Source organism: Serinus canaria, chromosome 4 (genome assembly GCF_022539315.1).
Source record: "Serinus canaria isolate serCan28SL12 chromosome 4, serCan2020, whole genome shotgun sequence".
Taxonomy (NCBI): domain Eukaryota; kingdom Metazoa; phylum Chordata; class Aves; order Passeriformes; family Fringillidae; genus Serinus; species Serinus canaria.
In genome coordinates this window covers 29,517,039-29,528,867 of record NC_066317.1, presented here as the reverse complement: position 1 = coordinate 29,528,867, position 11,829 = coordinate 29,517,039, and the positions used below count along the sequence as shown (strand labels likewise).

At 44.7% G+C, this 11,829-nt stretch overlaps 1 protein-coding gene across 1 annotated transcript; it reads right to left on the bottom strand.

Annotated features, from left to right (window-relative positions):
• Nucleotides 1-6,405: 6,405 nt before the first annotated feature.
• LRAT (lecithin retinol acyltransferase) lies at nt 6,406-9,418 on the bottom strand. Its single transcript, XM_009101205.4, has 2 exons — nt 8,797-9,418; nt 6,406-8,310 (listed from the first exon to the last, which is right to left on the bottom strand). The coding sequence occupies exons 1-2, from the start codon at nt 9,337-9,339 to the stop codon at nt 8,158-8,160; spliced, it is 696 nt and encodes a 231-aa protein (XP_009099453.2). The 5' UTR covers nt 9,340-9,418; the 3' UTR covers nt 6,406-8,157.
• Between the last annotated feature and the right edge of the window lie 2,411 nt (nt 9,419-11,829).

The window sequence follows — 11,829 nt, the reverse complement described above, 5'->3', positions numbered from 1 at the left end:
AGGTCAGACTGATAAACTAAAAATGAAGTAGGATAAGTTCACACAGGGTAAGAGTGTTAAACGTGATGAAATGAATGAAAGCTCTAAAGCTGGAAGTTTGTGAATTGTAAACTTCTGAGAAAATATCAAGAATCCATCTGTACCTGTACCCTATCCTCAAGTGTTCACTGTTACTCATCAGTGGAGAATGATACTTTGCCAAACTGACTTCCACATGTTGCCAAGGTCATTCTCAGTTTCCTCTGAGGGTAAAAATCTGACCCTCATCTATAAGCTCAAGGTGCTCAAAGGTAGTAAAGTTGTTAACAGTGTCTGCTTGTCTTGCTGCAGCTCTGGATTGAAAGTCCAGTTCTCCTAAATAATAATGGGAGCAGATTTGTTCACAGAAGCCACATGAAGGGTGCATTGCCTAAACCAACAGAAAATTTGGTTGAAACAATGGTGGCAATGCAAAACCATCTGCAGACAGCTGCCTGTAGAGATTCAAAATACAAAGACAAAAAAACCTGCAAAGTTTTTGATGTGTCGGATTCTTCGAATCATAATTCTGTGTAATGTTTATTATTACTGGGGGTTCATTTCTGACTATCAATATTAAATTTTCACAGGTACAAGATTTTGAAGAAGTTAGGGAATTTACAACATTTCATATTTAATTTTGGTCTCTATGAAGACAGTAACAAAGCTCCTGTTTGTTTTAGCTGGAAGAAACATAACCCAGTGATGCTCTTGTAATAAGCCTGTAGTACTATTTAATTATAAATGTAATGCTAAAACTTTTAATTGTGCAGTCCTAATTATGCAACTTTTTTTAAGGAATTTCTCTTAGGATTTTTTTTAATTAGGGTCAAATATTTTTTATAAATAGGTATCTTGCTCACACCCCATGTTCCTTTCCTGCTCAGTTATATACTGAGCTCACAAATAATGTCACAAATCCACTGTCTTTCCCATAAGAACAGACTGTTGCAAGCTCAGATTTGTATTTAATTGCAGCATTAAGTACTGTCTGTTAGAGAACTTTCAATGCAAACATTCCACAAAATGAAAAATGCAAACTAGAAAATTACTGAGGGAAAGTAACTTCTATAACTGGTTTGGGTGGATATTTTCAGCTTGCTAGTAAAAATCTCTTTGCAAGTCATAAAAACCTCATTACAATTTTGAAACACATTTCATGACTATGCATCAGCTCTACTGCCTGTGCAGTTCTCAATGCTTTAACAGTATTAGTTACTGGAATTGCTCAAAGACATCAGAAATAGAAATACTCTGTTCCTTGCTGGAATTTATCAGCCAAGCAGAATTACTGCTTTCTCCAGGCAAGTTTTTGAATAGACATTATATCATATCTACATCCTGTCTGTCAATACATGATGAAATTGTCATTCTTAAATAGTAACTTGTACACTGGAGTGGTTCTTTCAACGCATACCATGCGACCAAACCTACTTGCTGCCAGAAATTGGGAGTAGTAACTAAAAGAATACAAACAGCTGACTTTACCATGCAATCATCCGTGATAAATGGCTGATGTACTTGATGAAGAAATGTTATTTTTACCTATTTGTCAAGGCCGTGTCCTAGTTTATTACACATTTGGATTTCCAGAGGAGCTGAGGTTTGTCTACATCCCAAGGCTGATGAAAAGATGAGTAATGGGATGTAGTAACATGACTGGATATCACAGGCTCCATCTTCATGTATATTTCATGCCACTGCAACCTTACACACTTGACAGCCTGAGATGATCTGCAGCCCTAAGTGAGACCTTCAGGCTCCACTTCCAAAATTTGAAATATTTTGAAAGGGACTCCTGAGATACCATCAGAGCTGCAACCTGTGTAATTCACCCAGGAATAAAATGAGGCTTGGGATGGAATTGAAACAGTCTGAAGTCTATCTGCATGATTCAGAGCTCTTGCTTCAGGTGAGCAGGTATGACTGCAATACAGGACAGGGTCATGAAACGTTATCTGGTCAGGCTCCAAAAGAGACAGAGCTGGGGTAGAGGGTGCTGTACTGAACAGTTGCCTCCCCCGCCCCCCTTGGGCTAAATGCATTGCTCCTTTTTTCACAGCCATGCTGTTTCTGGTTCTGGAGGCAACCAAGTCATCCTTGGCTCCAGGCTACTTACACAGTGCATTATCATGTCATTTAGACACTAAATGAAGCAGCTGAAACCAGGTGCCTCCCTTCTCCTTCATATTCACTTGGAGCTACCTACATTCCAGTCTGCAAATATAAATGGCAAGTTACTCTGTTTAATATCTAACCCTAATATTTCCAGCAGGAGTGTGGGAAACTCCTCATTATCTTCACATCCACATTTCTTCACTTTTGATTAGAATTAATTACTGTTTTTTTCCTTCCATGTAGTAGTAGCAGACCCAGCATTTAGTACTGCACATAAACTCCCTCTGTGCAGTACTAAATGGCATCGTGCAGGTACTTTCTGCAAAACTACAAGGAGCATGGGTGCAAATCTCAGCCTATGCACAAAGAGAACATAAGGTGGCTTGGCAAGTTAAGCAGAGCATTATCTTTCATTTGAATGTATTCTTAATTCCATACTATAGTATGCCTTCTTAGCCTCACAGAACCCTGGTTTCACAAGCAGAGAAAATGCCTTCTGGGAAGGAGCCATGCATTTTATTTATTGGGTATGTCCAATGCAAAAAAAAAAAATCCTACACCCTCATGCAAATATTAACCAAGTCCTGGAAGCAGCCAGAAATCAGAGATTGTTGTCGTGGTTATAGAAATAGGAAAGAGTTAAAAAAAAAAGACACTGTAGCCAATAGTTTGGGAGGCACAGCAGGTATCACCTTTAATTAAGAGTATTTGTTACAATGAAAGCAACAGTGCAGCAAAGAAGCAGACCTCGGATCTAACATATTAGTCTCTCCCTTATTTTTACCTGAAAATTTTATTAATGACTTCCAGAAATGTCCTAGTCTTAGCAGTTTCTGACTGCATCTAGTGATATGTTTCCCATTCTGAATGTCACAGGGGCCAATAAACCATGAGAAGTGACACCCTTCTTTGGAGATCCCAAAGGAGCCTGTTCCAACACAGAGTGAATAGAGAACCATTTTGCCCTTCTAACTCAAAGTCACAAGTGTTGCCTGAGTTGATTAGAAAAAGAAAAAAAAAAATCAATAATCACTCTTATAAAGAAGAGACTAAAAATAAAAAAAAAAGTGAAGGGTAGCCACTCCATAGCCTTATCCAAAGTCTTGTGAACTCCTGCAGGATGGACTGAGAAGGACCTAGGAATAAGTCTCCCAAATCCCCAGAAATGCTGTAACCGTCACACTTTTTTCCACTCTTTGTAAATTGGTATTGCTGTTTCCATTCAAAGTGCTGCTCAGTCAGGAAGGGGCACAAGGTTTAGGGTAACAAATGGGGATGCCTACCTTGAAATTCTTGCCAGGGTTATCAGCTAAACAAGATTGCAAAATAGGTTTGCACATTTGTACATGGTCATCCGTGTTTGCATGATTCCAGTTGCAGCACCTGGCAACTGGTGCTCTCTTGGAGCATGCCAAGGCATGGTCAAGGGAGAGCAGCTCAAGGCAGGCCAGGGAGGGCTACTTACAACCAGTAGAGGTGAGACAGTGGAGTAGCTCAGTGGAGACTACACATACGAGTCACAATGTACCACCACATAGTCAGAAGATGGACCACCAGTCATTTTATTTACTAGGTTAGATTATAGCCTGTGTCATTGATGGCATACTTCAATTTAAGGGAAGGCAAGTTAATCCTTTTAGTCTCTCTGCTACCAAGCAACCCCACTACAAGCCTCCTAAACTCTGGCTGGGCACAGGAAGGCAGACACAACACTGTGCCCTGCATCTGAGTCTTCAGGCACACACTTTTGCATTCACCACACTTAATATGCCCTGCCCTTGCAAGGAAAATAAACCTGCGTTATCTGCCTGTCACATTCCCACTGCTTTGTTCAGACCAAGCACCAAGTTGCAGGTGTTGTGATATCGTTGTAGGGGACTGTGCAGCTGATTTGCTCGAATTACACTAGCACAGAGCAGTCACCAACAGTTTTGCAGTTTACAGACACACAATACAGAAGAGGCAACTTCTGAAACAAAGCTACACAGCTAAACAAAGTTCTCTTATAAAAAGGGGAAACCTAGAAATGATACAGAAAGTCTTACAGAAAGTTTTCTACCCTGTGAGATACAGAAACAGTAACTCCAAATTCCCAGTTTTGTGACGGACAGAACTGTGGTACTGGAATCAATGTAATTCTGACTTAAGCCTCCTAAAGGTCTCCCAATTTGCCCCCCTTCTCCCACAGTCTCTTAGCACTCAGGATCATGTCCTAAATATTTTCTTGACTTCAGAACTGAAGCTACATCACAGAACACACCAGAATATTTTTTTAAAAGAAATTATGCCTTAAAAAGCCTTCAAATACTTGTAGTGTTCCATTCCTGCAGGAGAGGACGTTGTTTATTCCACCAGCACAATGCTCTGAAAGACTTTTGTAAGGCTGACAAGAAACTGGAATGCACTACAGCAAAGAGCTTCAAAACTAAGCGTTTCTGTCTTCACTTCTCATTGGAAAGCTCATTCATAACAGTTAAGTACTCAGGTGAATCAAGTCCAAAGCTATTACAAAGCATAATGAGGAAATGCTCCAAGTCACCTGAGAACTTTAATTTCAGTGGCTAATGGAGATGCTAACTAATGACTGTCTAACATGGCTCTGTATCATCCAGTGGTGTGTGATGCTTTATTTAATGTGAGAACATGCAACAAATAGTAGAGTACCATATAATTTCTAGAGATCACAGTTCTAATGTTTCTTGTTGCTGCATTTTGCATTCTAAAACCTGTCTGGACGATGTCAAGTCACACACAAGTTTAATTCCCTCTTCCCTACCCCCTCAGCCTTTAACAAGTATTACTATGATTTTTTTTTCATTAAAACCCTCAACAGTATTTATATGTAGCATTCTCCTCCAGCACAGGAGAATACAGAGTGAAATCAAGCAGCAGGTGACTGCTCACCACAGAATGAGTAATCATTTATGTTCCAAGCTAAAATCAATACAAACAGAAAACCAGAAAGCACACTGTTCTAATGCCTTCATTTAGTAACTCACCTTTTTGTTCATTTCTTTTAAACAAGGGTTTTCTAAAAACATTCTGAACCTTACTCATTTTATTTTTGTTTTCCTTGGAAAGCCTAAAGTGAAACATCTATCCTTTAAACCTGATGTCTTCACTACTTGCCTTTTCCAGTGGCATGGAAATACTCCTTCACTCCTTATACTCCTTCATTACATATTCTGGTTTAACCACACAGCTTTTCAAAACAGTCCCCACTATAATGAGCTGTGGCTCTGGATTTACACTCCCCATCACCATCACTTACAGTTACAGATGAACAATTTCACTTCTAAGCACACACATTTCCCCAACAGCTGAACTGCTCCGCAGTTTTCTGTGTTTTTCTTATTATAACTAGCTCCTTCATTTAAATGGCATCACAGTTGAGCTCAAGTCTGAAATGCAGTGCTCCAGCTAGTGCTTATTTTTACTCAAGTAATTACAGAAAAAAAAAGTTGACACTGACATTTACCAAAATATATCAGAGCACAAACACCACCCGCTGAACTGAACAGGAAAATTCATGCCTGCTAGTCTTGTTTTTCTCCTCAGAGTATGACTGATTTGACTCATGCCTGACTTTAACAAAATTTCCAGATCTTTGCTGGAACTACAGTTCGTAGGAAAAATGCCTAAACATGCAGCTGAATTTCTGCTCCTATGTCATTATTACTTGTCTTTGATGAAAGGATGCAGCAAGACATTCTAGACCATTTCATAAGTTTAAAACTTTGTATTCTGAAGGAAAATTCTCTACTAATACATCTGAAAGCCTGCAAGGAACTGCTTTCATTTCTTTTGTAGACACCTATGAAAATCCCAATTTAGTCAATCTGGATGCTTTCTGTTCCACAGTGTTAGCAGAGCAGAAGCACAGATCCTTTGATACCGAAGCTAGAGCAGGAACATTTCTCTGCCTTCCAAGAGTCCCATGAGTGATTCGGTTACTGGTCATGACCCCGTTGTTTATTGTACATGTGGATCTAAGAATTACTGGAATTCTTATAAATCCCAATTAAATAAAAGGTAAAAGAAAAGCCCACCGGTAATCAGACACTATGTAACTGCATGTTAATGGCTTGTTCAGTGCCCTACTGGGATATCTTAGAGTAATGCTACAGCATTATACTTAATTTCAAGAGGTCAGTAGACATTTTTAAATGAATAAAATTTATATAATTACAGTTATGACTACAGCTCATGACTTATTCACAGCAAGTAAAAAAACCACATTGGAGTTTATGTAAATATTACTAATGCATATGCTATGAAAAAGTAACTCATGTTAATTAAAAAACACCTTAATTTCAAAAGTTTACCAGAAACAGTTACACTGAGCATTGCAATCTTTCAAAGTAGAATAGAAGTTGTTTACAAGGATCCAGCAGTAATTGATATCCAGCTGCTCGGAACTGGGCTGCCGACTGAACATGAGAAAGCTGGGCTGAAATCCCCTATTTGATGGCAGCAGGAGTCATGCTGCTCTTTCCTATGAGCTCTGGAATTTCACCCCAGTCTTTACATTCTTCGTTGGCTATGGTGGAGCAGCCAGAAGATGATGATTAGAGAATAGCTAAGCAGACTCTCAGTTCTAAAAATCTAACCTTTAAGCATCTGTAAGGTCTAGGGGAAGGAGGAGGGGGTTTATAGCACAGTTAAAAGGAGTCTCTCTAAAAATGGGCAAGTGGCCATTTCAGCAACAGAGCTGATGGCAGGACACTGCACACATTAGTAGAAGTAAATCTGAGGTTGAGTCTTTAGTGAAGACACCATCATATTGGCCTTTAACTAGAAAGGAAGGCAAGCACAGCATGTGAAGAAGTAAGCACACATACGCACACAAGGCATTCCAGGAGCTGAACAATTTCTCTGCATACATAAAAGACCTTGCTAAAAAAAAAAAAAAGCAAAATATTTTAGCATTTAAATAATTGCCTACATGAACTTGATTTCAAATCCAACTTTACACATTCTTGATAAACAGAAAGGCCTCAGCATTGAAGATAAAGCGTTTCTAGCACCAGCTACTGTCTCGGAAGACATGTTGTCTTTCACTGAGAAGTGTTTTAAGGCAATATCCAAAATGACAATACAGCCACTGTAGAAACTGCTCCAATGATCCCCGATACTTTACAGCACCTACACAGGTTCCACTAAATTGGTGCCTGTCGTCCTCCTCTCTGCCATGTGCTCTGGAATGTGGAAATGTCCCAACATCTGTACATCACTTGTTGACATAAAGCAAGCAAATTTCTTCCTATAGCTCCTAAACTCCTCTGTAGCCATTTATATTAGCCATATTAGCCACTATCACTGGCAAGGAAACTGGTGAGGAATGGCCATGTTTCCTTATCACTAACTCAATTAAAAAGTTGTTCAATAAGGTAGCAAGTGTTTACACAATTAATGCAAATGACAGATTTCTGAACATTTCCCAAAAGGGAAATGACTTTAGCTGGTCAGGCCAAATGTGCTCCTGCAGCACGCAGCTTGGGGGTGTTTTTTTTTCTTCTTTGCTCTCAGAAAAGAGTCAATTTACTTGCATTTCCACCAAGGAGTACTTTAGGAATGAAGATAGTAATTTCTGAATATACACTATATCTATAAAAGGAAGAAGTAAGCAGTTTTTTCTCCTTTTCCATCACTTTGTGGAACTCCATCATCCATTTTTATTAATAGTTATGGCACCCAGGTTTGCAGCTAAACAACTGAAGAACATGAAGGATGTAATTAGAATCATTTTTGGCTAAAGACAAGGAGCAGAACTGCATCGCAACCCTACTTTTTCCATGATTTAAAGGTGTGTTAAAATATACCAAGATTTTCAGGAAATCTGTTATTTGGCTTACACAGTAAGCTGTGCCTTGTGCACTGTGTTCTAGACAAAGTTATATTTTTAAATGGTGCACAAAGTTAAGAAACTTTACATGATGCCAGTGAGTAATGTGTGTTTTCATAAATACGGTACTATACATCCTATATACAGACGCTGGATGGAAGACTCCAGGAAGGCTGTTAGCCAGCCATCCACAGAAAGAAGGGAATGAAGATGGTGGGGAGTGTGGTGGAGGGTGCCACACCTAGACAGACTATTGACGCTAGTCCCACAAGCACCGATGCGAGGACACTCCTCTGGTCCCGAATAATCATCTTCACAGTCTCACAGAACTGGAAAAAAAAAAAACAAAAAAACAATGCAAGAGATGAGATTGAAAGAGGAAAGCTTTGGCTGCAGAGCTGTCGATGCCCACTCTCTCGGGACAGAGCAGCGGTTGCTGCCTCAGCTCTTACACAGGCTCCCCGGAGGGAGGGGAAGAGGGAAGAGCTGGACTGGCACCGCCATCACCCCCAGCATCAGCCCCGGTACTGCCTGTGGCTCCGGCTAGAACCTGTAGCTTCAGAGCATTTTAGAAACGTATTAATTGCTCTACTTCGTTTCCCTCGCCGCTTGAAGCCAGCTGAGGCCAGGCTCGCCGCCGTCCCGAGCAGCTCCGCGCCGGCGGCACTGCCCGCTGTGGGAAGAGCGACATCAGCGGCGGCCGGGCCGGCGGGCGGTACCGGCACCCCCGCCCGGGGCCCGCGGCGGCGGCCGGCCCAGCTCCGGGGAGCGGGACTGCCGGGGGAAGGGCAGCGCCGCCGTTGGCCGGGCCGTACCTTGTCGGTCTGGAAGCTGACGGGGGCTCCGTATCGGCAGTAGGTGACGAAGTGCTCGCAGTTGTTCCAGAGCAGGCTGTAGGCCGTGGCGCCCACCAGCTTCTCCGCCCGGCGGGCCGCCTCCTCGCTGCCCAGCACCTGGTCCTCGAAGAGCCGGTCCATGTGGTTCACTAGGATGCTGCCGCCGTAGGCGAAGTCCTCCACCGTGTCCACCCGGACGCTGGCCGTCCTGGCGATGACGCCCAGGATAAGCCGCTTGTTGGTCACCACCTGCTGGATCTGCCGACGGTCGCTGGTGATGGAGGGCAGGATGTCGGGCATCAAGTGGGCGACGCGGTTCTCGCCCAGGTAAATGCCGAAGTGGATGAAGAGGGTGCGAGGCACCTCCAGCAGGTCTCCTCGCTTGAAGCAGCTGGTATCGTAGTAGCTGGGCGCAGGCGGTGGCGTTTCTCCGCCAGAGCCCGCGGCCAATGGCCGGATGTGGACGAGGAGCATCAGCTTCTCCAGCAGCAGCGAGGCCGCCTGTGGCACCGGGTTCTTCATGGTCGGCGGGGAAACCCTCGGTGCCTCCGAGCAGCTCCTGGCCCCCGGCACCGCTTTTCTAGGCTACCGGCGGGGCGGGGCGGGCACCCGGGCCGGCCCACCGGGTGAGGGGCGTGCGGGGAGCGCCCGCCCCGAGGACCGGCCGGGCTTTTCTGGGGGGCGCGGCGGGCACCCTCAGCCGGCCCGGCGTCCCTCGCTCCGGCCGCGGCGGCGGCTCGGTCCTGGGGATGGCGCGGTGCCCGCAGCCTGGAGCCACCCGCAGCTCCGCCCCGTCTACCGCCCGCGCTGCCCAGGTAGAAGAGCACGGAAAAGTGCGGGCAAAGCCCTTCACCAGCCCCGGGGAGAGCAGCGAGGGGCTCCCGGGGCCACAGCCGCTCCGTGCACCTTCCCTCGCCAGCGGGACCTGAGGGGCTCCGGGTGCCCGCCCCGGCCGTGGCGGGGGGCAAGCGGCGACCGGATCGGATCGGGGGGGCGGGCGGGCTGCCACGGAGCTCGCACTGCGGCGGGACAGGGGAGGGAGCGTCTGTCTTCCCTGAAAGGAAACAGGTCTCCGAGGGGTAGCGGCAAGTCACATTTATAAATTAACTCGCCCCAAAGGTCCGCCAGCTAAGAAAGAGTGGGAAACGTCGAAGCGGCATTCCCGTGCGTCCAGTTTCATGCTAATCCATTATGCAAATGGCTAAATCCTGGCAACGGAGCGCACAAAAGAGCAGCCCTGTCAGGTCAACAATGCCGCCCGATCGGGGCTCGGAAGTTTCAGTAACCAAGCAGGTTCCCGCCCCCTCGGGGATGGCGGGATGATGGATGGGACAGACATTCATTTTACCTGGCAGATGACAGAGCTCGGAGAGTGGCAGGGGAGGTGACCGTGGCTGCAGCCTTTCACTGAGTCCCCGCCGCCGCTCCCCGGCCCGCTGCCATGGATCTTTGTTCGTGCCGCAGCCGCTCCAGCCCGGAGCTGTCGCTCCGGCTGCAGGGGGTAACTTTCGCCTCTGAGAAACGCGGAACGGGTGGAGGGAGGGGGAAAGAGGATATGAGTGTAAGAATGCTGGATAAGTTTAGTGGAGCACCTTCCTTTAAACTCGGGCAAACACTGCAATCTCAGGATGCCAAATACGAAACGGGGAAGCGGGAAGAGAAGTGATGGTGTGTAAGAGCTTGGCAGCTCTTCCACAGGCAAACCGTGTTGAAACAGTAGGTTATTTTTCTCTCCTCAGTCACTTTAAACTCTATGGAACACGAATGAGACCTCTAGACCACCCCAGAGCTGTAGATTCCCTCTGGTCACACCAGCAAAAAAGAGAAAATGTTCACTATCCCTTTTCTTTCCATTAGCAAACAACGCTGGTATGATTCAGGAGGCAAAGGGGATGCAAAGGACCCAGCAGGTGAGAGCCTTCTACCTTCACAGATTCTGAACCCAGGTTCAGGATCTTGTAAACATGAAAGCTTACTGATGAACCAAAAGCAAGTTTTCTCACTTCCTCAGTAAAGAAAATATTTCAGGGGAGGGGGTTACCTTACTAGTCAACAAAAGACAATGGCTGGTACCCTTCCATTTCCTCCTGCTTGGAGCAGAGAGCAGCTTCCTGGGAAGCTAAGACTATCCTCACCTTGCTTCATCTGCAAAGAAAGAGGCCCTCCATAAACTCTTGTTTGCTTGCTGATTACAGGCCAGAGCCCCAGCACTACTAACAGTGATCAGGCCTTTGGGATTTTCTCTGGAGTCTCAGCCAAATTTTTATGCAACAGAGGCTTACCCCTCTCAAGACCTCTACTTCAAATCACATCACTTACAAAAGAGAAAATACCTTTTAGATGTAGCTTATGATGCTTGTACAGGAACCCTGTGGATTAGCCACCAGACACACAATTATATAATTAAACCAGAGTATTTTCAAATCCAGCTGTTAAAAACATTATTTGGAAGGTTTGAGGCTTTTGCTACTAGCAAATAAAAGTGGGGGGAAGAGAAGGAGGAACTTCTCATTTTGTTACTTGCATTTCCACCAAGGAGTATTTTGTTAATGGATGAGGGGAAAAGAAATTTAAACACCTCATTCTCATAAAGGGTCTCACCCATTTGGTGACGGTCACAGCAGGTGGTCCAGAACTGGAGGCACGGAAGGTTGTCAGACTCCACTAAAAGTCCTAGCACAGCAATGTTGCTGTTTCCCTCCTGTGTGGATAAGCACCATTCCTGCCCTGCACTGCTATCTCAAGACTCCCCCTCTCCCCTTCCTTAAAGCTGTCTAGGGAGTGTCTCAATGGTCTTTGCTGAAATAGGTGGTAGAGATACTTCAATCCTACAGTTCAGGTTTCTCTTCCCTGTCCAAAGGTAGGTAGAGGAATTCAATGAACTCCCTGGCAGATACAGACACTTCCCCAATGGGATTTTTCACATGGAGGCAACCTTTGTTTGCTTTCTTCATGCCAATTAGCTTTAATCCCAAAATCACCAGGGTCCATTTCAAGTAAATCCAGAAAGGA